Source organism: Lolium perenne, chromosome 4, assembly GCF_019359855.2.
Source record: "Lolium perenne isolate Kyuss_39 chromosome 4, Kyuss_2.0, whole genome shotgun sequence".
Taxonomy (NCBI): Eukaryota; Viridiplantae; Streptophyta; class Magnoliopsida; order Poales; family Poaceae; genus Lolium; species Lolium perenne.
The window spans coordinates 118,331,414-118,358,354 of record NC_067247.2 but is presented as its reverse complement, the minus strand read 5'-3'; the positions used below and the strand labels follow the sequence as shown (position 1 = coordinate 118,358,354).

At 41.8% G+C, this 26,941-nt stretch overlaps 1 protein-coding gene across 1 annotated transcript; it reads right to left on the bottom strand.

Moving 5' to 3' along the window:
- Window positions 1-22,135: 22,135 nt before the first annotated feature.
- On the bottom strand, window positions 22,136-23,169 carry LOC139839087 (uncharacterized). The gene is made up of 3 exons (XM_071829134.1): window positions 22,755-23,169; window positions 22,400-22,664; window positions 22,136-22,293 (listed from the first exon to the last, which is right to left on the bottom strand). The coding sequence occupies exons 1-3, from the start codon at window positions 22,857-22,859 to the stop codon at window positions 22,136-22,138; spliced, it is 528 nt and encodes a 175-aa protein (XP_071685235.1). The 5' UTR covers window positions 22,860-23,169.
- Between the last annotated feature and the right edge of the window lie 3,772 nt (window positions 23,170-26,941).

The window sequence follows — 26,941 nt, the reverse complement described above, 5'->3', positions numbered from 1 at the left end:
GAACACATGTGTTCTTAGTGTTACTTTTAATGTTCATTGCGAAGGTTGAACTACTTCGTTAATTGCTATTTGGTTGGAAACAGAAAATGCTTCATGTGGTAATTGGTATAATGTCTTGAATAATTTGATACTTGGCAATTGTTGTGCTCATATAGATCATGTTTAAGCTCTTGCATCATGTACTTTGTACCCATTAATGAAGAACTACATAGAGCTTGTTAAAATTTGGTTTGCATGATTGGTCTCTAGAGTCTAGATATTTTCTGGTTAAGGTGTTTGAACAACAAGGAAGACGATGTAAAGTCTTATAATGCTTACAATATGTTCATATGTGAGTCTTGCTGCACCGTTTTATACTTGAGTTTGCTTCAAACAACCTTGCTAGCCTAGCCTTGTATTGAGAGGAATTCTTCTCGTGCATCCAAATCCTTGAGCCAAAAACTATGTCATTTGTGTCCACCATACCTACCTACTACATGGTATTTCTCTGCCATTCCAAAGTACATTACTTGAGTGCTACCTTTAAAATTCTATTCTTTGTCTTTGCAATATATAGCTCATGGGAAAGTAGCCTTAAAAACTATTGTGGTATTGAATATGTTGCTATGTATCTTATTTCTTATAAGTTGCTTGTTGAGCGGTAACCATGTTTCTGGGGACGCCATCAACTTTTTACACCTTTGTTGAATATCATGTGAGTTGCTATGCATGTTCGTCTTGTCTGAAGTAAGGGCGATTTTCATGATCAAATGGTTTGAGTATGCATATTGTTAGAGAAGAACATTGGGCCTCTAACTAAAGCCATGAATCATGGTGGAAGTTTCAGTTTGGACATTAATCCTCAATCTATTATGAAAATATTATCTGTTGTTGAATGCTTATGCATTAAAGAGGAGTCCATTATCTGTTGTCTATGTTGTCCCGGTATGGATGTCTAAGTTGAGAATAATCAAAAGCGAGAAATCCGATGCGAACTTTCTCCTTAGACCTTTGTACAGGCGGCATAGAGGTACCCCTTTGTGACACTTGGTTCAAACATATGTATGCAATGATAATCCATGTTAATCCAAGCTAATTAGGACAAGGTGCGAGCACTATTGGTAACCTATGCATGAGGCTTGCAACTTATAGGATATCTTATACATAACGCATATGCTTTATTACTACCGTTGACAAAATTGCTTCTATGTTTTCAAAATGAAAAGCTCTAGCACAAAAATAGTAATCCATGCTTCCCTCTGCGAAGGGCCTTTCTTTTACTTTATGTTGAGTCAGTTTACCTATTCTTTCTATCTTAGAAGCAAACACTTGTATAAACTGTGTGCATTGATTCTTACATATCTACCTATTGCACTTGTTATATTGCTTTATGTTGACAATTATCCATGAGATATACATGTTACAAGTTGAAAGCAATTGCTGGAACTTAATCATCCTTTGTGTTGCTTCAATGCCTTTTACTTTGAATCTATTGCTTTATGAGTTAACTCTTATGCAAGTCTTATTTATGCTTGTCTTGAAAGTATTATTCATGAAAAGTCTTTGCTATATGATTCAGTTGTTTACTCATTGTCTTTACCATTGCTTTGAATCGCTGCATTCATCTCATATGCTTTACAATAGTATTGATCAAGATTATGATAGCATGTCACTTCAGAAATTATCTTTGTTATCGTTTACCTACTCGAGGGTGAGTAGGAACTAAGCTTGGGGATGCTTGATACGTCTCAAACGTATCTATAATTTCTTATGTCCATGCTAGTTTTATGACAATACCTACATGTTTTGTTCACACTTTATATCGTTTTGATGCGTTTTCCGGAACTAACCTATTGACGAGATGCCGAAGGGCCATTGTCAAGTTTTCTGCTGTTTTTGGTTTTAGAAATCCTAGTAAGGAAATATTCTCGGAATCGGACGAAATCAATGCCCAGCATCCTATTTTTCCACGAAGCTTCCAGAACACCCGAGAGCCAGCAGAGGGGGGCCACAGGGCCACCAGATGACAGGGTGGCGCGGCCAGGGCCTGGGCCGCGCCCTCCTATTGTGTCACCGCCTCGTCAGCCTTCCGACTCCGCCTCTTCGCCTATTTAAAGGTCCCTGACCTAAATCTTCGATACGGAAAAGCCACGGTACAAGAAACCTTCCAGAGCCACCGCCATCGCGAAGCCAAGATCTGGGGGACAGGAGTCTCTGTTCCGGCACGCCGCCGGGACGGGGAAGTGCCCCCGGAAGGCTTCTCCATCGACACCACCGCCATCTTCATCACCGCTGCTGTCTCCCATGAGGAGGGAGTAGTTCTCCCTCGAGGCTAAGGGCTGTACCGGTAGCTATGTGGTTCATCTCTCTCTCCCATGTGATCTTTATGTGATCATGAGCTTTGTGATCTAGTTGAATATCATCTATGTGCTACTCTAGTGATGTTATTAAATTAGTCTATTCCTCCTTCATGATGTAATGTGGACAGTGTATGCATCATGTAGTACTTGGCGTAGGTTATGATTGTGATCTCTTGTAGATTGTGAAGTTAACTATTACTATGATGGTATTGATGTGATTTATTCCCCCTTTCATAGCTAATGTTGACAGGCGCATGCTATGTTAGTACTCGGTATAATTGCGTTGGTCTATCATGCACTCTAAGGTTATTTAAATATGACCATCGAATGTTGTGGAGCTTGTTAACTCCGGCATTGAGGTGCTCTTGTAGCCCTACACAATGAATGGTGTTTGTCATCCAACAAGAGAGTGTAGAGAAAGTAGTATTTGTTCATTCAGTTATGTGATCAATGTTGAGAGTGTCCACTAGTGAAAGTATGATCCCTAGGCCTTGTTTCCAAACATCGAATCATCGCTTATTTACTGTTTTACTACATCTTTACTTCCTGCAATATTACTACCATCAACTGCACGCCAGCAAGCACTTTTCTGGCGCCGTTACTACTGCTCATATTCATTCATACCACTTGTATTTCACTATCTCTTCGCCGAACTAGTGCACCTATACATATGACAAGTGTATTAGGTGTGTTGGGGACACAAGAGACTTCTTGTATCGTGATTGCAGGGTTGCTTGAGAGGGATATCTTTGACCTCTTCCTCCCTGAGTTCGATAAACCTTGGGTGATCCACTTAAGGGAAACTTGCTGCTGTTCTACAAACCTCTGCTCTTGGAGGCCCAACACTGTCTACAAGAATAGAAGCACACGTAGACATCAGCGATCCAGGTATACCAACTATTCCTTGTTCTATTAAGAATAATTATGTTAGAACTGCTCTATGTGATTTGGGAGCGGGTGTTAGTGTTATGCCTTTTTCTCTTTATAAGAGACTTTATTTAGATAAGTTGATACCGACTGATATATCTTTGCAAATGGCTGATAAATCTACTGCTATTCCTGTTGGCATATGTGAGGATGTTCCTGTTCAAGTTACTCAGAACTGCTTAATATTAACTGATTTTGTTGTGTTGGAAATGCCTGAAGATGATAATATGTCTATTATTCTTGGGAGACCTTTTCTTAACACCGCATGGGCTATTATTGATTGCAATAAAGGAAAAGTTACTTTCAATGTCGATGACAAGGAGCATACTGTTTATTTTCCCAAGAAGATCGATAAAATATGTGGAGTTAATACAATTTCTAATTTGAGATCTATCAAAGTGGGAGATATTGATTGTCCAATATATGAGCCTAAAGAAGAATACCAAACTCTTGTGATTGGATCCGTATCAATACAATACAAGGTAACATGATTGATTTGAGGTTTAATTCTTCTTATGTTATGTAAAATTTATTTGGTGGCAAGACTTGATCACCCTTGTTAACAAGTATATTTTATATGCATAGAAGAGCTAAACAACATTTCTTTCCTCCTCCACTTACTTTACTCGCTGTAGCACTACTTATTTTGCAAGATGCTTTAGTTGTTTAGAGGTTTGCAAATCTTTTTCTGCCCAGTAATAATAAATTTAATACCCAGAAATGTGCATTTTTCAAAGTTTTCAAAAATTCACAAAAATTATACCGTTGGTCTTATTTTTCGAAGAGGCACCTGGGAACACCTGGGGATGACCAGTGGGGCACCCCAGGGTGGCACCCCACAGGCCAGCGCGGCCTGGAAGGGGGGCGCGCCACCCTGTTGTGTGGGGCCCTCCTTGCCCCACCACTTCATCTCTTTCACTCATTGCACTCTCTCTCCCGAAAAAAATCGTACTCATTTTCTCTCACTCGCGTTTCTGCTCAAGAGCTCAAGATTTCTCGATCTCTTTGCTCAGCCCAGATTTCTGTCTGAAATTTGGTACATTTGCTCTCCGGTATGCGACTCCTCCGATTATCCAAGTAGAATTTTGTTTGGTTGAGTATATCTTGAATATTTCGCTGCTGTAGGTAACATGTTTAGTGAGCTTGCATGCTTGTTCTAAGTGGTAAAAATTAGTTTTGATGCATGTTTAGTACTCTAGGCAAGTTCCTATAGTAGTTTCCCTCAATTATATGTCACCAAATCAAATTTTATAATGTTGTTGAAAAATTTCAGAAAATGGAGTGGAATAGGCACCAACTCAACCAACAAGAATTGGAGGTGCAACAGGTTATGAGAGTTCACCGCGAAGAAGGAGTATACCCCTCTTACTACCCGTGCGTTGATTTTATGAGAAGTGCAGGAATCTTGCAAGATGTTCAAAATCTGATTTCCAATGCAGGTTTGGGAAATTTTGTTGTTGGTGAACCATACCAATATGCAAAACTGACCATGTCTGTAGTGCAGGATTTTGAATTCAATTGGTCCCAGACTAACCCCATGGTTCGATACAAAATTTATAATAAAACTGTCAACTTGCCATTCGATGATTTTTGTGCAGCAATTAGAGTGCCACAATGGGGATCATGCGAGAAGATAAGGGGACTGCCGCAGGAGCTCTTGAGTCTCTACAAGATGATTTGTCATGGAAGAAGCTTCTCAGAGGATGGTGGTAAAATCAGTAGTATTCAACTCCCAGCTATTCACTACTTTGCTTATTTCATCACCAAGTGCGTTCTTGCTAGAAAGAATGCAAGTAAGTTATCTATCCAGGATTTAGCTTTTCTAGCTGCTGCATTACAAGGTGATAGGACTTATAACTTGGGTGCTTTGATAGCCTATAGACTTTCTACTAACCGTTAGAAGGGTGGAATTTGTGGAGGTCTCATCGCCTCTCGCTTATTAGCTATGCACGGTGTAGAACCTCACCATCTTGATATTCAGCTCTCCATAGAGAAACTTGACATAGTCTCCATGATTAAGCATGAATTTGTTTCTGATTTGTCTAATTTGAGTAACCTGTCTTACAAGATAACATTTTAGAAGAAAACTTGGAGAACAACTAAGAAAACTGAAAAACTAGTAGGATTGCCTGCACCTGTTCTGTTTAACCTTGATTCCAGGAAGGCTTGGTCAGTCACGGAAGGTGAACTGAATGCATACATAGAGGGAGATGGCCATCATGCAAGAGATGGCACGGAGGAGGCCGAGGAACACCTCGACTTATCATCCGATGCAGCAAGTTCTTCGCATCAACATGTTGGGCATGAGGAGCCTTCACCCTTTTCTTCTGCACCGGGACCTTATTATGACTACGCCATGTATGATCCACCGGCGTGGAATCCTGACCCTCGCTAAGTTGATCTCCACTTAGGCCAAAAGCCTAAGCTTGGGGGGAGGTATACCGGCATCACTCATTCTTTGCATATTATAGTTGCTGGATACTTGTACATACTTGTTTAGCTTCTTAAAGTGGTTTTCTAATAAGAGGGAGATGATATTTGGGGAAGTGCTGATTGAAAACAGATTCTGGACTGATACCAAAAAAATTCTCAAAAACATCCAGAACGTTATTTTGCGAAGCCAATTTTTGTGCATGTTCCCCAGGTTGTTATCTAACTTTCATTAGTTGAACACTTTTCGAGCTGGGCAGCGGAAGAATTTCTTAAAAATCGATTACTGTACTGCTGTCAAGTTTGGCAGATTTCTGCTGCTTTGTGTTTATGTGACTCTTTTAGTTTTCATTTTCTTGTTTTTGCTTTGTTTCTTTCCTAAAACACAAAAAGACCAAAAATATTTCTGTTGTTTCTCTCTATCATTTGTTTATTTTGTTTTCTTGCTTTCATTTTGCTTTATTTGCTATCGTTGGTTTGCTATAAGAAAATCCAAAAAGATTTTGCTTTGTTTGCTTGTTTCCTTTTGTTCTTGTTTCCAATTCGAAAACACCAAAAATATTTGCTGTTATTCTTGGGTTTTGTAAAGTTCATTTTGGAGTTCAATGGTCTTCGGTGGTTGGAGCTTGGTTTTCATTCCATATTATTCAAGCTACACAAGTGAAAGGCAATAATGACGATCTATGACAATCCGACTGTGGTGAGAGGCTGGTATGAACTCTATTTGTTTTCATTTTTGTACATATACTCATCCATGTGAGCATGCTTAGTTGGTTCATGCGAGGTATATGTCATTTAAGAGAGTCTAGTAGTTCATGATCTCTCATGATTAGCTCCAATTTATTAATATGAGTAGCATGTCATAAATATTTGCTTGCATTGCTTTATTCATAGATAGATATGACATTGTGGTATCCTCCTCTGAATAATTCACTTGAATCAACTTGGCACATGCTCACGCATGCATATGACTGAACAAAAGTCAATTAAGCCTCGATGATTTACTTTACCTCAGAGTTATTGTATCACTTTTATGCCTCCGTTAATTTATTTTGTCGCAAGCATGATTATGACAGTTACTGCTCTCTTGATTGTCGCTTCCCAGTCTATTGCTAGCCTTCACTTGTACTGAGCGGGAACGCTGCTCGTGCTTCCAAACCCCTGAAAACCAAGTTATTCCAGAGTGTCCACCATAAATACCTATGCATGGCATTGCAAACCATTCCAAGTAAATTCTCATGTGCTACCTTTAAAACCTTCAAAATGCTTCTCAATTTGTGTTAATGTTTTATAGCTCATGAGGAAGTATGTGGTGTTTATCTTTCAATCTTGTCATTTACTCCTGACAGACTTTCATAATGGACTAGTGGCACATCCGCTTATCCAATAATTTTGCAAAAAGAGCTGGCAACGGGGTTCCCAGCCCCAATTAATTAACTTTCATCAATAATTCTCTTCACATGCTTTGCCCTGATTTATCAGTAAGCAACTTAATTTGCAAATAGACACTCCTCCATGGTATGAGAATGTTGGAAGGCACCCGAGGATTCGGTTAGCCATGGCTTGTGTAAGCAAAGGTTGGGGGGAGTGTCATCCATAATGAAACTAAAATACATGTGTAAACAAAAGAGAAGAGGGATGATCTACCTTGCTGGTAAAGATAACGTCCTTCATGGGAGCCGCTCTTGAAAGTCTGGTTGATGAGGTAGTTAGAGTACCCATTATCAGTCGTTGACAACAACAAACACCTCTCAAAACCATTTTACTTCTGTCTTTAGAAAAATAAAAAGCTCTAGCACATGTTAATCCCTGCTTCCCTCTGTGAAGGGTCAATCTTTTACTTTTACATTGAGTCTCCATCCTTTCTTTGAGCATTTTCTTGAGAGCACAACTGTCATTCTTAGTATAATATGCTTGTCCCAAAATGTGATTAATTGTGGTATAACTTTGATGCTTTTATCTTTGATAATCTCTATTTCCATTCTTTCCATGAACTTCAAAGGTGCCCGAGCATTTATGTTTTGCTGTACAAATACGGGCAAGCGAGATACCACTTTATCATATCCTTTTATGAACATTGCAATCCTGCTGATAGACATGATTCATGATGCTTATTGTTAATTTGTTGGTACCTTTTCCATGATTGACATAGCTATTAGATGATTTTATTTGCATGTATCTTATTATGAATTGCTTAAGTACTTGCCATATCATGAGAATATTTACATCATATGAACAAATGTGTTCATGAAAGTTCTTTTATCGCACTCAGTTGTTAACTGAATTGCTTGAGGACAAGCAATAAGCTAAGCTTGGGGGGAGTTGATACGTCCAAAACATATCTACTTTCCCGAACACTTTTGCTATTGTTTTGCTTCTAATTTGTGTATTTTGGATACAACTAACACGGACTAACGCTGTTTTCAGCAGAATTGCTCTGGTGTCTCGTTTTTGTGCAGAAATTCAACTTTCAGGAAAATCCTCGGAATTTATGTCGAACGGCTTATTTTTCCAGAAGAATCACGGAGCCAGAAGGGCAGGCCTGGGGGAGGCCCAGGGCCCCCACACACTAGGCCGGCGCGGCCTGTAAGGGGGGCACCCTGAAGGAGATATGCCCTAGAGGCAATAATAAAGTGGTTATTATTTATATCTTTATGTTTATGATAAATGTTTATATATCATGCTATAATTGTATTAACCGAAACATTAGTACATGTGTGATATGTAGACAACAAGAAGTCCCTAGTATGCCTCTTAAACTAGCTTGTTGATTAATGGATGATTAGTTTCATAATCATGAACATTGGATGTTATTAATAACAAGGTTATATCATTATATGAATGATGTAATGGACACACCCAATTAAGCGTAGCATAAGATCTCGTCATTAAGTTATTTGCTATAAGCTTTCGATACATAGTTACCTAGTCCTTATGACCATGAGATCATGTAAATCACTTATACCGGAAAGGTACTTTGATTACATCAAACGCCACTGCGTAAATGGGTGGTTATAAAGGTGGGATTAAGTATCCGGAAAGTATGAGTTGAGGCATATGGATCAACAGTGGGATTTGTCCATCCCGACACTACAAGAGATGGGGGATTTGTTGACGAAAACCCTGGTGACAAAAATGCATACCGTCATGGATGTGTCCTTATAGGTGACGAATTCATCTTTCGTCAAGCATTTAAGGTAATGCTTGACGGTATGATTTCTCGTCAAGAAAAAATCGTCACCCATTACCCAAGCGGGAAGGGCTTCCATCGTGTCTGTTAATAGGTGACGAAATCAAAGATCGAGGTGACGAAATAATACTAAGTTACTTTATTAAATGTTATTAGTTTTATATATCATGCGTGACCCACTTGTCAGGAACATATTTAATTAAGTAAAAATTGTGGTTTGGAAGAATCGAACAAGGGCTTCGGCGTGACCGACGCGGAGTCTTACCGCTAAGGTAGATATGGAATTTTGATCTGGATCCGTAAGTAGTCTATTCTACATATTTATTTCAATGGTGTGATCTAGATGTTACGACATAATAATTCCCTTATTAATATTTATGTCGGTCGAGGGTGCCTCGTTTAAGTCGCGCCGCTAGCAGACACGGCCTATATAGGTGCTCTTGCTAACAGTCGAATCGACTAGGGTTCTCGTCGAGGTGAGAAGAATTCCGTGAAGGCTCCATTGTGGTGGCGGCGAGACGCATCATCGGTGAGTTCTCCTGATTGTTCGTTAGGTCTAGATTTTTTAATCAGTTGTCAAGATCTGTTCTGAAGAACGTTGGCATGTTCTTAACTGAATTGTAGGCAATGGATCGAAGTTGGATAACTGATGGCACCAAGAAGTTCACAACAAAGTACATGGCAGGTGTTAGGGATTTCATCAAGTTTGCGCGAGAACACTTGGACAATACAGATGAACCAATCTTGTGCCCTTGCAAGGACTGCCTAAATCTGATACGTCAGGATATAAAAACAGTCGAGGATCACTGCAATTGTTCAGGTATGTCCATGACGTATACAAGATGGACTAGACATGGGGAAGATTTTAGTGATGACGAAGGGCGGGATAGAAACGATGATGGTGCGTATGATAGTGACAACGATGAAGAGGAAGACAATGGTGATTGTTATGTTGATGATTCGTCTAGTATGATCTATGAACTGCAGAAGTCTGGAAATAAAGGTCCTGACCTGCCAAATCTGTATGCTAATCTAATTGAGTCAGCGAAAAAAGAACTTTATGAGGGATGCACCTCTTTCACTAGGTTGTCGTTCATCATTAAGCTCCTTCATGTCAAATCATACAGCCGGATAACAAACAGAGGATTTGATCTCTTACTTCAGCTTTTACGTACAGCTTTGCCAGATGTGGACTTTCCCAAATCATATGCTGATGCTAAGAGTGTTCTTTCTGATGTTGGGCTTGGTTATGAGACAATTCATGCATGCAAGTTTGATTGTTCTTTATTTTGGGGAGATCACAAGGACGATACGAACTGCCATGTTTGTGGATTATCAAGATATAGAGACCCTACTGGAAAAAAGAAAATCCCTCACAAGGTGTTAAGGTACTTTCCTATAATTAAAAGGTTGCAGAGACTATTTGTTAAAAAGGAAATGTCGACACATACTAGATGGCACAAAGAGAAGAGGGTTGTTGAGCCCAATGTACTGAGGCACCCTGCTGATGGTGAGGCATGGAAGCACTTTGATGGCAAGTTTGATTGGTTTGCTAAAGATCCTCGTAACATAAGACTAGGTTTTGCCACAGACGGCTTTACCCTTTTGGAAGTATGAGTAATCCTTACAAAGATGTGGCCTGTTTTTGTGATTCCTTCCAACTTCCCACCATGGATGTGCATGGATCAATCGAATTACATGATGGCATTGCTAATCCCCGGAAAGTATTCCCCAGGGAAAGATTTTCATGTATTTATGCAGCCACTGATAAAAGATATGATGCAGCTATGGAGTGGTGTGGAGACATTTGATGCATGCACAGAGGAATATTTCCCATTGCATGCTGCGTTTCTTTGGTCTATTCATGATTATCCTGGATATGCCACTATGTCAGGCCGAAGCACAAGAGGATTTCATGCGTGTGTGCATTGCGATGAGAATCCTTGCGCTGAACCTTTGAAAAACAAAATTGGATATATTGGGCATCGGTGATTTCTTGATAAAAATCACCCATACAGGCAAAGCAGACTGTTCAATGGTACAGCTGCGACTAGCGTTCCACCAAGGAAGGACACACCCCAAGAGGTAGCTGCGAAGGTAGAAATGGTTAAGGATTTTGAACATGGGAAAAATCCAATATGTAGAAAGCGGAAGCGTGCAAGCTGTACCCGGTGAACCAACATGGCACCTGAAAGTCAGCTTACATCATCTACCGTACTGGCCAGAACTTAAGATAGCTCACAACTTAGATGTGATGCATATTGAGAAGAACATATGTGACAATATTGTTGGTACACTACTTGAACTTGAGGGCAGGAATAAGGACACTGTTAGTGCTAGAATTGATTTGAAGAAATTCAAAATGTGGAAGAAGTATTGGTTGAAGAAAATTGTGAAGGATGATGATGATGCAGAAGAACTTATGCGAAGCCCCCGCACCATGGACGCTTTCGAAGGAACAGAAGAGACATTGGTGTAGGTATTTGGCAAACACTAGGTTCCCAGATGGTTATTGCGCAACCTGGGGAAGATGTGTGAATATTGATGGTTGTAAGGTTACCGGTATGAAGACGCATGATTGCCACATACTTCAGCAGCGAGTGTTGCCGGCTGGGCTCAAGGGAATTGCATCTAAGGAAATGTATGTGGCTATTGCGAGCTAGGAAGATTTTTTAGGGAGCTGTGTGCCAAAACCCTGAAAGTTGATGTGCTGAATCGATTGAAGGTTGAAATTGTTGTGATCCTATGCAAACTTGAGAAGCTCTTCCCCCAGCTTTTTTTGATGTAATGGTGCACTTAGCTATTCATCTTCCTGAGGAGGCTCTTTCGAGGGGTCCTGTTCATTATGGTTGGATGTATCCAGCTTGAGAGAAGATTAGGTTATCTAAAGTCTACGGTCCGTAACAAAGCAAGGCCAGAAGGTTCTATCGCAGAGAGCTACATTGTTGATGAGTGTTTGATTTTTTGCTCTAGATTTTTCAAGGATGGCACAGAAACAAGATTTAACCAAGATGATAGGAACCAAGACATTCGGAGAAAACCTGATCCTGACGAGATGGAAGTATTTTCAGTTGGAGCTAAAGGTCTTGGGAAATCCATTTTGAAACATTTTGACAAGGAATTTGACAACATGGTTTGGTATGTGCTGAACAACTATGACGATGTAGAACGTTATATCAAGTAAGTAGTTAGCTTCACTTTAATAACTACTTCTCAATGTTGCGTACATAATTGTCCTGTATTTCATATGTGTTTTTTCTATGTTTCAGTGAATTCCGACAAGAATTGGGAGGTAGGGGTGTGCGTGACATCGAGGAGACGGTTCAGAGAGAGTTTGCAGGTTGGTTTGCAAACCATGTGAGACAGTTGGACAATGCATCGAAGATTTGAAGTCTCTCGGCTCTTGGGCCAGACCGGCGTGTAGTAGTATACGCTGGTTGCAACGTAAAGGGTGCGAGGTTTCGCACGCTTCGTCGGGATAAAGACCTGAAGACTCAAAATTCGGGCGTAGCGACTAAGGGATCTTTTGGTGATGCAGATGAGACCGACTACTATGGTGTTCGCAAGAAGTTCTTGAACTGCAGACGGGACTAACAAACACGGTGACAGTCCGTGTACTTGTTTCGTTGCGACTGGTTCGACCTTGCGAGCAAGGGTTCCAAGATTAAAGATGATGGTTTTTTTAAAAGCGTTAACACTTCTATCCTATGGTTCAAGAATTCACCATTCATATTGGCCAGTCAAGCTGAAACATGCTTCTATTTGGAGGATACAAAGTTTGGTGATCCGTGGAAAGTGGTGCGAAGTTCAGCCATAGACATGTGTACGACGTTCCAGAATTAGAAGATGGTAACGATGATGCATTTGTACGGAATGAAGACGCATACCAGGAGGATGAAGGTTCGATCGACCATACATTTCATGATGTTGTCGACCTAGACGAGGAAGCGAGAGGTGGAAGCAGAGGAGGATGATCATCGTGCCGCTGAAGTTGTACGTATTCATGATGCTCGTACAATCCGCGAACTAGAGAATGAGGAAGATAGTCCCAATGTTGACATGGATATGAGCGAAGATGAACTAGAGAATCAGGAAGATAGTGTCATTTTGGAAGAGAACATACATGATGACGAGGGAAAAAATTCAGAAGAAGATAGTGATTTAGATTGATAGAAACATGTAATGCATACAACTATATGTTTTGTTCCAAACATTTTAAATGTTCTTATTTAGATGTTTACGATCTCGAACTTGTCATTGAATTATCCGAAGGGTTTAAGAGCAAATTAATATAAGCAAAAATATGGACAAATATAAGAAAGCCAACGAATTCGGTAACATAACTTTGACAATGGTTTTAATTAATCGACACTTGACACGATTACAACCAGCAGCACGATATGACTAACTATTGTTTTAACACAAGCAAAATCGACAATCGCATAAAGAGTCTTACAACTTAATTTAAACCTAAAGGGGCTGCATAGTTGGACACACGGGCACCATGAATCACGGACTAGCTACTCCAGATCGATTTCAGCACATGGGTAGCAAACAAGTAAACCCCCGCATTTCGAGGTAAAGCAAGAACAGCATCTTGTCACCCATCTCGAAGGTGCTTTTCCTTGTCCATGAACTCCTTCCACCCACTCGACGCAGAGACGACCATCGTTCAAGAAATTGCGTAGGACGCATGCACCAAAGTACCGGATGGCACACAATACTGATTGCACCATATTGTTCCATATCTTTAGGAACCAAACGGCTAGGGATTTTCTGTTCCAATAGTAGGGACATAGTTTAGTTAACACTTGTACGTAATGTAGGTCGCAAACTTAATGAAATGATATGATCTACCGCTACCACGTGTTTGTTGTAATTTTCGCTGTTTGTCCAATTCAGAGTATGCAGCATTGGGACAACTAGTGCTCCTTGATCATAATCTCCAAAGCATTGTGGTAGTCAACAAGGTAGTCCAAGTTGTCCACCTGAAGAATGACGGTATGCATCATCCTCCAATTTATCATTGTTCCATCAAGATTTACCGAAAGCGAGTCAACAATGTCACGCTTCGTACGGGACAACCGGTAGTAAGCTGCATAATTAAAATAATCGACATAAGATGGAATAATTAATATGATCAATCATTGTGTGCAAAGGTGGAAAATTACCTGGATGGATTAGTGGTTCAGTTCCAGTTATTACAAGAGTATCCTGAGTGATGAGTTAACTCTGAAAATTAACTCCATGCCAACCTTAAAATTGTACACTCTAGCAAATTCGTTCCAAAATCTTCCGTTGATATAGGTTCTGCCAGCTCTGTTGGTAACATTAACAACAAATGCATGGCCATCTTTGGTTTTGAGTGCAGCTTCAAAAGTTGTCCTGTGGGAGGTCCGGACACCATACTTCTTAAGGAAATACGGTCTATAGTAGCAAGGGATGACCTAAATTCAGTAGAGTTAATACAAAAGTAAGTTAAATATGCGTCTACTCGGATAATCACCGAGTCTCAGTATCTTGGACTTCTATCAAGACATATCTGAACTTCTATCAGCACATATCTGAACTTCTATCAGCACATATCTGAACTTCTATCGGTATAGGACTGAACTACCGATACCTCTATCTCTAACAGCTACAACTATCGTAAAACTGGTATGAACGTAAAAGTTATCACAACTATCGTAAAACTCAACCATAAATAAGCGGTTAATACATATGGTGACCAACAATTATTACACACATCTGAATAATAGTACTAAACTAGCAATAACTACTAGGATCACGTGTTAAACTTTGATGTGGCGGCGAATTAATAAAACATCTGAATGAATTTTAAACTTGTAAGTGCATGTACCGTCTTCTCCTCAAAACCCTCTTGTAGTGTTTGGACGAAAAACCTAACGCGACTCCTCCGCCGCACATCCCCTTCTTGTCAAAGCAACCGGACACTGCAAAAATATGAAGAAAGATTACAAATCGGAAACAACGATCGATCGCGAGACGTACATGTTATTTACGTACTCCACTAGTAGGCGCCATCGTTGGTCTCGACGCGGAGCGCGAGTCTTACAAGTCTCGCCGGCGAGAGACGTGGCGAGCTGTGGCGGCGAGAGACGTGGCGAGATCTGGCGGCGAGAGACGTGGCGAGATCTGGCGGCGGCTGAAGGAGGTCGTGATATGATGGCAAGTTATATCGTGGAGTAAATTTCGGTAGGTCAATAGGAGTGCAAATGGGCGGTGCTGGGTTTGGACGTGACACCACGGTCGATCGCGCGTCGCTTGGACTAGACCCGCGTCGCTTTTCTCTTCGTCTGCCGTGTCAATATTGGGACGGAGTAATTAATGGGGATGATATTTATCCCCTTCCCCTCCCGTACCGTCTCAATATTCGCACCGCATCCTGGTTTCCACTTTGCACACTTCTCGTCGTCTCCTCTCGCTCATTATCTTCGTCTCCCGCCGCTGCGTCGCCATGGACATGGATGAGCAGCAAGTGTACAACTGGACTAGCATGCGCGCAGTCCACATCCACGACGAGGAGGACCTGGAGGTGGTCTACACCAACGACCCCTGGGAAGTGCGCCGCGTCCTCGACATGTACACGGAGTGGCTCATGGAGGACGAGCACAAGTTCGTCGGCCTCGACTTCGAGTACACCAACCATCGAGCCGAGGACGATCCGATGATCGCCGTGGGTCAACCCTGCCGGCGTGGACATCTGCCGGTGTGCCACACCGCACCGTAAGAACTATTCCCCTTTTTAATCTTTCGATTGGGGTTTTTTACTTGCCGCCGTTCTGTCTCTCTTTGATTTTCTTTAGACATTGTTCGCGAAAATCAGTACTTTCCCTATCTTTATATGCTACACATTGTTCAATAATAGCATTACATTACATATCTAAATCTGCTACACATTGTTCCCGATTTATTAATTTGTTTCATCTTCGTCTCCTCTGTAGGTTCTTGCATATTTGTAACTGATCTGTGACTAGTACATTATTTTGTTTACTGCAGTGCTAACTGGTGGGAGTCTCCGGCAATCTGCGATTTCTTTCGAGAAGGCGCTACGTTTGCGAGTGTTGACATCCGTGGTGACAAGAGAGTTCTGTGGAGGACATGGCACATGGAGATTCCTTCTGAGTACTACGTCGATCTCCGTGACGAGTACTTCAAGTACACTGGTCATGCGAGGGCTGGCATGGCTACCATGGCAGCAAGACTCATAGATTCATGGTTCGGTGATATGAAGAAGAAGTTCCACCACCATCGGCACAGACTGTGGGGGGACTTCCCACTTCCAAATATGAACATCGATTATGCAGCCATTGATGCTTGGGTCTCGTACGAGCTCTACCGCAAGATCGTGGTGGACAAAGTCCTGCTGATGGTGGATTGATCATCTCTTCGCCGCATGACCCCCTGATCTTTTGGTTTGGTCTCCCTCCTGCGTGAGGTGCTTTTGGCTAGTAGTCCGTTCTTTTGAAACTGTAAATATTTTGCCATGATATGTTAACAATTGTCTTGGGAGGTTTCAATTTTATGTTGTGTACATCCTAGTACTTGAAAGTGCTAGTAAACTAAATGTTCGTACGTAAAAATCACCAAAAATCAAAACATACCAGACGTAAATTTCACCAAAAATTGTGATTCAAATTTTCTTTATGACTTTTACTCATTTATCTGAAATTTTTCATCGAAAAAATCTCAAAGTGGTGAACAATAACATAATATGGTGTCCCCATGGTGGACATGTGTCGAACGAGGGGTTTTCGGACGAAAAGAGGGGGAAAGCGCCCAAAACACACCAAACCACCATGGATCTGGGCATGATTTGGCACCCTTGTGCACATTGTGATATGACACCTTGGTTGCTATGGGTTTTGATATTTGGGAGTTGGTGGCTTGGTGTCCCCATGGTGGACATGTGTCGAACGAGGGGTTTTTGGACGAAAAGAGGGGAAATCGCCAAAAACTGACCAAACCACCATGGATCTGGGGCATGATTTGGCACCCTTGTGCACATTGTGATATGACACCTTGGTTGCTATGGGTTTTGATATTTGGGAGTTGGTGGCTTGGTGTCCCCATGGTGGACATGTGTCGAACGAGGGGTTTTTGGACGAAAGAGGGGGAAATCGCCAAAAACCGACCAAACCACCATGGATCTGGGGCATGATTTGGCACCCTTGTGCACATTGTGATATGACACCTTGGTTGCTATGGGTTTTGATATTTGGGAGTTGGTGGCTTGGTGTCCCCATGGTGGACATGTGTCGAACGAGGGGTTTTCGGACGAAAAGAGGGGAAATCGCCAAAAACTCACCAAACCACCATGGATCTGGGGCATGATTTGGCACCCTTGTGCACATTGTGATATGAAACCTTGGTTGCTATGGGTTTTGATATTTGGGAGTTGGTGGCTTGGTGTCCCCATGGTGGACATGTGTCGAACGAGGGGTTTTCGACGAAAAGAGGGGGAAATCGCCAAAAACTGACCAAACCACCATGGATCTGGGGCATGATTTGGCACCCTTGTGCACATTGTGATATGACACCTTGGTTGCTATGGGTTTTGATATTTGGGAGTTGGTGGCTTGGTGTCCCCATGGTGGACATGTGTCGAACGAGGGGTTTTCGGACGAAAAGAGGGGAAATCGCCAAAAACTCACCAAACCACCATGGATCTGGGGCATGATTTGGCACCCTTGTGCACATTGTGATATGAAACCTTGGTTGCTATGGGTTTTGATATTTGGGAGTTGGTGGCTTGGTGTCCCCATGGTGGACATGTGTCGAACGAGGGGTTTTCGGACGAAAAGAGGGGGAAATCGCCAAAACCGACCAAACCACCATGGATCTGGGGCATGATTTGGCACCCTTGTGCACATTGTGATATGACACCTTGGTTGCTATGGGTTTTGATATTTGGGAGTTGGTGGCTTGGTGTCCCCATGGTGGACATGTGTCGAACGAGGGGTTTTCGGACGAAAAGAGGGGAAATCGCCAAAAACTCACCAAACCACCATGGATCTGGGGCATGATTTGGCACCCTTGTGCACATTGTGATATGAAACCTTGGTTGCTATGGGTTTTGATATTTGGGAGTTGGTGGCTTGGTGTCCCCATGGTGGACATGTGTCGAACGAGGGGTTTTCGGACGAAAAGAGGGGAAAAACCCAAAAAAAAAACCAAACCACCATGGATCTGGGGCATGATTTGGCACCCTTGTGCACATTGTGATATGACACCTTGGTTGCTATGGGTTTTGATATTTGGGAGTTGGTGGCTTGGTGTCCCCATGGTGGACATGTGTCGAACGAGGGGTTTTCGGACGAAAAGAGGGGAAATCGCCAAAAACTCACCAAACCACCATGGATCTGGGGCATGATTTGGCACCCTTGTGCACATTGTGATATGAAACCTTGGTTGCTATGGGTTTTGATATTTGGGAGTTGGTGGCTTGGTGTCCCCATGGTGGACATGTGTCGAACAAGGGGTTTTCGGACGAAAAGAGGGGGAAATCGCCAAACCGACCAAACCACCATGGATCTGGGGCATGATTTGGCACCCTTGTGCACATTGTGATATGACACCTTGGTTTCTATGGGTTTTGATATTTGGGAGTTGGTGGCTTGGTGTCCCCATGGTGGACATGTGTCGAACGAGGGGTTTTCGGACGAAAAGAGGGGAAATCGCCAAAAATCACCAAACCACCATGGATCTGGGGCATGATTTGGCACCCTTGTGCACATTGTGATATGAAACCTTGGTTGCTATGGGTTTTGATATTTGGGAGTTGGTGGCTTGGTGTCCCCATGGTGGACATGTGTCGAACGAGGGGTTTTCGGACGAAAAGAGGGGGAAATCGCCAAAAACTGACCAAACCACCATGGATCTGGGGCATGATTTGGCACCCTTGTGCACATTGTGATATGACACCTTGGTTGCTATGGGTTTTGATATTTGGGAGTTGGTGGCTTGGTGTCCCCATGGTGGACATGTGTCGAACGAGGGGTTTTCGGACGAAAAGAGGGGAAATCGCCAAAAACTCACCAAACCACCATGGATCTGGGGCATGATTTGGCACCCTTGTGCACATTGTGATATGACACCTTGGTTGCTATGGGTTTTGATATTTGGGAGTTGGTGGCTTGGTGTCCCCATGGTGTACATGTGTCGAACGAGGGGTTTTCGGACGAAAAGAGGGGGAAATCGCCAAAAACTGACCAAACCACCATGGATTTGGGGCATGATTTGGCACCCTTGTGCACATTGTGATATGACACCTTGGTTGCTATGGGTTTTGATATTTGGGAGTTGGTGGCTTGGTGTCCCCATGGTGGACATGTGTCGAACGAGGAGTTTTCGGACGAAAGAGGGGGAAATCGCCAAAAACTCACCAAACCACCATGAATTTGGGGCATTTAACGTCACCACATTACCCTACAACAGAAGTTTCACTTGGAAAAAGGTTTGACAACCTCTTAGTGCAATTAGGTCAACCTAGGTTTCACCAAACACTCAAACTTTCATATAAAATTGAAAATTTGTTGAAATCTTTCCAAACCTTGTGTATTGGCCAATGTGTGGCTAACACTTTCCATGGAAAATAACAAACTAGAAAAAAATTTGGCATAAGGGTGCATCAACATGTGGGTAATGACGCTAGCATGCTATCTTGGCAGTTTGGTTTGAAAATTTTCAAAAATTCATCCCCTAAACTCAAGAAGAGGCTATGTGTGATCACTAATTCGTATTTCAAATAATTTAGAGTTTTTAATACCCATCTTTTGAAAATTCTGTTCCAGCCGATCCGTCATGCGTGGGACCCATGTCAAAGTAATGGGAAAGTGGACTGACTACATGCAGCAATCCACGTTTTCACACCCACGCGTCAGAGAGAGGAACCCAAACGGCAGCACCTACTGTATATCCATCGGCCCCATCGTCTCTCCCACCCGCAACTTCTATTCCCCAATCTCTGGCGAAAAACCCTGCTTGCACCTCCACCAGCGCAACACCGACCTCCCCGTCCACCGAAGATCCCGACGATGAAGCGTGTTCGCGGAGACGAGCCGGAGGCGAGTGCGGTCGTCCAACGTCGACGCAGGCGACGGCGAGGGTCCCAGTAGTAGTCGACGTCGCGGAGGCGGGATCTTCTTCCGGACTGGAGCCGCTCTTCGCCGCGCCGTGACCGTGGAGGGCTCCGCCCAACCGGCCGTGGTCGCCGTCGCTGATGAGGCCTGTGGAGACGTCCTCGCTCCCGCGGCACAAGCAGATGACCAGGGCTTCGATCCGAATGACCCGTTCTACCGCCACTCCGTGCAGTACCGCGAGCTATATGGCCCCGCAGAGTGCGACGAGTTCGAAGAGGAGGCCTCCGACAACTGCAGCGAGGTACTCTACTATTCCGATCGATCCCCTGTTTTTCTTGATCTTACCGTTCACCATAGGGTTTGCTCATAGGGTAGATTGATTTGCCCTGTCTGCGACTTCTTGTACAAATTGATGATTCTGGGGTTCTTGCTCATCTGATTTATGGTTTGTAGTTACTAGATCTGTAATATTTGATGCACATCTTGATTCAACTGTAATGATTCCTTTTGTGTGATGAATGATACCTGCTTAGTGTAACGCTCAATGCATTTCAAACTTAAATTCATCCGAATATGAATAATAACCGAGTGATTATGATTACAAGAATTATATTATAGGTAGTATTAATTGATCTGATACATGGATTTTATAATCACCATTTGTTTTAAACTGGTGCTTACTTATACGATGAAACCATAGTGTGTACATCATTTTAATTTGGGGAACAAGTGAATTATCAGTTGCATGTAATTTATGACCATAATTTTTGTTCAATTCCTGCTTATTGACGTCATGAATCCATATTGTTTTATGAATCAGTACATCTTCAGGGAACAAATGATTGATCCCTGATCCATGAAATTTATAATCACCATTTTCTCTTAAATTGGTGCTTACTTATAATACTGAAATAATGATTGGACTACCCATGAACCAGTTGTGACAACAGTTTAAATTGGTGGTTATTTATATTAGTGAAGTAATTATGTATGGTTGGATCTGGATCATAAATGTTGATTCTACATGATTAATTCTTAATAATGTTCATACAAAAATATTTAATGCTTCAATTGTATTTCAGTTAATTTCCTTCTCTCACTTCTTCTTTACTTTCAAAATCGCAGGAAGACTCTGAGGACGTTGACAGCGACAAGGAGGACCGGGACCGAAGAGCCGCTTCGTTCTCGAAGAAGTCGAAGATCGGCGTATCCCTTTCCGTCGTAACGGAAAGCCACATTGCCCATTCTGCGGCAGGGTTTTCCCGAACGATCTCGTGTGTCTGATCCAAAGACGCGACGGGAGTTGGAAAAGGTAGCAAGCGTAAGCACAATCCTGCTAGCAAGGCGAAGCACGCTGCCTTTGGCAAGTTCCTCGGGGACTACGTCGGACTGGCCTCATCCCGCTCGTCGGTCCAGCTGTTGGCCCTCATGTTCTCCACTAAATTTAGTTTCTGTTTAGTTGTTCCCCTGTAGGTTCATGGTTAAACTATGTCATGTTTCAAAGACTATGTTCTACTTTTGTTATTTGGAACCTGGGCAATCATACCCAGTTGTTTAACTACCAGCCTAGTGGGCTTGTTCTGTTTTTCCCAAGGCCCAGGGAAGTACATATTAATTTGCAAAAAATGAACAATTAAAATCAGTGAAAATTGAACTGGCAGTAGAAAAAATGCAGGACCAAATAGTCAATCGTAAAGTGTACCCCCTACATAATCCCACTATACAATCCCTTCACACAAGAGCGGCCAGGGTAGCGATATGACATAAACACACAATGGGCACACACAAATTGTAGACTAAAACAATTATATCATATGATAAAGATTATATCATAGGATATCAACTGAAACTTCAATACCACCACGGCCGCCCTGGTTGAAAAGAATGAGAACAACATTCCCAGATTCAAAGTTATACTCCTTAGTAAACTCCGACCAGCAGGAATCGAACTTCATCCTTCCATCAGTAGTAGTGTAGTATGCACCCTGAGGGTGGTAGCCATAGTCATCAACAAAAAAACATGCCTCCCGCTTTCAGAGATATTCAAGGACCTAACAACTTCCTTCGGTATACGCTGAATAATAAAAATTAAATTATATATGGGAAGGATATAAAGGATAACTAAGATTACATAAAGAAAAGGAGAATTATACCAGTCCATTGCCCTTCAAATCAGTATTCGTCAAGGTGTGCACAAAAACAACACCAAGACCAAGACCACGCTCACGGAGAAGTTGTTCCTTCTTCAATGTTTGAGCAGTAGTAAGCATAACACCTTTAGTGTGGACAACTGCAGTTGGAATTTCTGCATACAAATTTAAAATTAATAAAAGAATAAAAAAAGAGGAGATATAACATCAGTTATATTAAAAAAAATAGGCAACACATGGTAAAAGGTAAAACAGAATTACCATCGACACGATGCTTTTCAGTGCCATCAGGACCTACTGCAAAAATCCCAAACAGTTCAGGAGCACTATCAAACCCAAACATGATACAGTCACCAACTTTCAGGTCGTAGTCATGAAGAAATTTTTGGTATCCAGTACCAAAAACACGTGTCTTCGAACTGCCTTTCTTAACATGAAATTTGTACTTCACTTCATCCGATGTAACGACAAAAAAGATATTACCAACAAGGTTGTTGAACTGCCTCCTCACAAAACAAGGCACAGTCTGAAAAACAGTAGAACAAAAATGCAGAAAATAAGGATATAGTCTAGAATCTGTCAACAAAAAAGATACATTCTAAAAAAGGATATATACCATAAAGTCATCAAATCTGCTTCCAAGATAACAGCGAAATGAACTGAGAGTCTCCCGCCTCTGCTGACAATGATTGCCCATCGAACCACAAACAACACAGTTCATCCTGTGTATATTTAGCAATTTTACCAAAGCTAGTACAAAATACAGGTAGGTAGGGCATATTCATAGAAATCTATCCATAGATCTGAAACCATACACACATATATCCATAGATCTGAACAAACAAGATTATTCAGAGGACAAAAAGGATTTTCAACAAACAGAGAAAAAGGAGGTGAGGTGAAGTAGTGACATGTAAAAACATATTTTCCTACCTCTCAAAACAAACGAAAATCTTCAGAGAGAAAAGAGATTTTCAGCACAAAAGAGAGAGAAAGAAGATGAAGGAGACTTGCTTCACCGCATGAACAAGTGAGGGCAGAAGGCAAAACCAACCAGGGGCATTATAAATACAATAAGTAGTAGTAACTGCCTACAACCGCTATTTAATGAGGCTGTGGGGTAGATGGTGGTTGCTATCCTGTAAGAGTTCAAAAGTCAAACACAAAGTATGTCATGCAAAAATGGAGCCCACTGCTATTATGTAAACTCTGTCAATAAGTTCACAATGGCAAAACATCAGCACACTGAAAAATACATTGAATCATAACGTTGCACTTCAAAATTATTTAAAACCATATGATTTACAACTTCAAATGTACAACAAAATGTTGACTACATGCCTTTGTTCGGACTATAGGTTAGGTCAGAACAATTATGGCATGTTAGTCATTTTGAACATACATAAAAAACAAATGCTCATTTGTGGACGAACCGCACAATTATACCAAAGTAGGCATCACTTCAACACATCAAACTACACCAAACCTCATGAAAAATTTAAATTTGAATTTTCCACATGAATGTCACAACATTTACTCAGTCCCACTAGTTACTGATGATTTTACATTGAATTTAGCATTTATTATGAGTTTTACTCGTTTTCTGTCATTTTTTAATTAAAATATACATGTACAGTTCCATTTTCATAGTAATATTTTTTCTTTCGCGGCAAAAACTTGTTCCCTCCAAATTGTAGTACGCCGGCTGCCAAAACGCCCAAATTTTTTGTTCCCTCCACTCCTCCCGCGCACCCCACCTATCAAATATTTCGCCCTCCCTTATATACGTCGTGCCTCTACCCCATGATTTACGAGCATCTTAACTACCCACCCCCCCGACCTCATCCTCTCGTGCTCACCCCGATCCGGTGTCTTCGCCGGACGTTCATCCATCTCGCATCTATCTCCCCGGCCGGTGGTCGCCATGGCCGGCAGTCGTCGAAACGTCGGGGGGAAGGAAAATCGCACACACACGCCGAAGAAGGCGCCCGGCTCGAAGAAACGCCAAGGTAAATCTGTCGGTGATCGGCTTGTTGTCGTGTTTTTCGGATGGTTAGATCGAGAGATCGGTTTTACATGTCTACCGCGCCCGTTTGACCTATATCTAGATCTTGCATATTTGATAGATCCAATCCCGACATCATACGTATAGGGTTTATCGTTTTTATTGCAGAGACAATCATGCCGTGCTATACAATCTTTGCCATCCCGCCGCTTGTACAATCTTTTGCATAGACAATTGTTTGCCGAAACACTTAACTGAACTAATTCCAGCCGTTGCCGAAAAACAGCCTCGACGAGCTACGGTGAACAACGACATTGCTTCAGACTTTTATTCCTCGTTTCGTAGGGAAGCGAGTTTGATCTAGAACAATTGTTTGCTGTTTTCTATGTAACTAGTCGGTTTGCACCTGCAATGCACGTCTTAACAATGTAATGAAGTTTTTTTAATCATGTACTTTGTTTCATCAGTCTATTTATTTCCACAATTTTTGTTTATCTATGTCTTTCAAAAGTCAAAAATCAAATTTCAGCACATATCTCAACTTCGTCAAGACAAATCTGAACTTCTATCAGCACATATCTGAACTTCTATCAGCACATATCTGAACTTCTATCAAGACATATCTTATGTTTTCAATCAGCACGTAGACTCTTATGTTTTCAATCATTTGCTGCTGTACAATATTTTGCAAAGACAATTATTTGCTGTTTTCTATGGAATTGGCCCCCTCTTATGTTTTGTTCACGCTCCGCTCTTCCGATTATTTCAGCGGAGACACAAAACCCCGTCAAGCCGGCATATGAGCTTGCCAAGGAGAAACAAATGCAAGAAAATGTAGTACGCATGGAAAAAATTTCGCTGAAAGATATGGACCTGCCCACAAATTTCAGAAAGATTTCTCTGGTTTTGCACGTACATTAGTGTATGGTGGGGTACAAATAGGAACTAGTAACAATCTAAAGGACACAGATCGCGAAGAGATGGAGGTCGAAGAGGACCCTTCGTATGAACCGAATCCGTAAGAGATAGCTACTGCTGATGATGATCTTCATTCGAGATGAGGATCGCCGCACGGTCGGCAAAACTTCAGCTCAGTGTCTGTGGAACTATGTCTCGAACTATGATAGGAAATACGTACATGCTAAATGTTTCCTACTAATGTAGCCTCTACTTTGCTAGCAGATAGTTGCTTCTTCGCAATAGTTGCACGTAGAAGCGATCCATACCCGAAGTTGCACCATCCAACATTGCAACAAGATCAATGGCAACAACCGAACTCCGAGGCTGGGTCATCTCGATGAGCCGACGGCCACTGCTGGTCTGAACACTGAAGGAGCACCCTCACCTAACCAGATCATGACATCTGGAGGCAGCACCTCATCTCCTGAGGACAATCAAATTGTAAACTTTGAGCGGCAAGGTATGAAAATTTGTAAAAACTAAACACTGTACCGCATATTTTCATATAAAAGAGAATCATTTCGTATATCTTCTTTCAGAGACACTGACAACATCTGGCGGTAGTAAGAGAAAGAGAGGTGGACGCAGACGTACCATGGGCCATGGACTACATGAGTACACAAGAAGACATGGTGGCAATAAGATGCCAATTGAATTCATCTATGGTGTCGAGACCCAAGGATTATGTCCGATCAGCAAAGCTGAGCAATGAGGTTGGTATTCACATCCGTGAAAAAATGCCGCTTGCAACACACTGGACACAGTACAAGAAAGATGACACTCTCAAATATGTCATTCCTCATGCTATAAGTACAGTAGCGGTGAGTCCTGTACAATCTTGGTTTAACCTAATTAGTATGCTACATGATCAACTATCTAATATTCTACTGATTAATGCATCACTATTTTGAAGGGAAAGTTTAATATGGACAAAAATGATGAGGTGGCTCAAGATGTGTGCACTGATATGCTGCAAGTTAGTATTCGGCAGTTCCGATATAGGCTTAAAAAGGAGTATTGGCCGAAAATTAAAAATCTCACACTCGGAGCAAGCATATCTCAAGAAGCCAGATCATGTAGAAGAGAAAAGCTGGAAAGAACTGGTGAAAAGATGGTTTGATGAGAAGTACCAGGTACATAAACGTTATTCCTTTCAATAACAGCTACTGAATTCTTACATTTCTCTGATCTGGATAAATAAAATGCATGTACTGAACATAGGGACTGTGTGTAATAAATGGAAAGAACAGAGAAGCTGTGAAACAGTTCCATACCACTGGATCTCGAAGCTATGTTGCTCACTGGGAACATCTAGTAAGTGTTCTGAATTTCCCAATACAGTTCATACTTCTGTCATACACAGTGTACAATGGTAATGTGCATTCTACATTTTTTCAAGCAGAAGGCTAAGCAGCAGGAAGAAGAAACCTCTCCAATTGAATTTTTTAGAATCACACACACTAACAAGGATAACATTATGAGTGCTGAAGCAAAAAGTGCATATGTAAGAAATATTTCATATTAGCACAATATAATATAATCCAGTTTTGTATGTTGTCCATGCAATGATTGTAATCTTTATGCAGATAAAATGGTGGCAAAAAGCGGCGCCACGCAATGAAGATGAACCTGATTTGACTGATTTGCAAATTGTTCAGCTAGTTCTGAGCGAGAAAAGCCCATCCACCACCTGCAACAGACATTCCTACCAAGATTGGGCGTCGCAACAAGTTCCAGGAAGTCTTCTGTCTCAGCTACACGCATCCGAGAGCTACAACAAAGATCGCAGATCAAGAGCAGAACTCCATACAGCAGCTGAAACGTACCACGGTGAGATG

Bases quoted from the DNA above. Each gene is read 5' to 3' on its own strand.
- LOC139839087 (XM_071829134.1), bottom strand. From the start codon at position 22,859: ATGAACTGTGTTGTTTGTGGTTCGATGGGCAATCATTGTCAGCAGAGG. The intron at 22,665-22,754 runs GTATATATCCTT...ACTGTTTTTCAG, and splicing joins GCAGATTTGATGACTTTATG to ACTGTGCCTTGTTTTGTGAG. The intron at 22,294-22,399 runs GTAATTCTGTTT...ATTTGTATGCAG, and splicing joins TGAAAAGCATCGTGTCGATG to AAATTCCAACTGCAGTTGTC.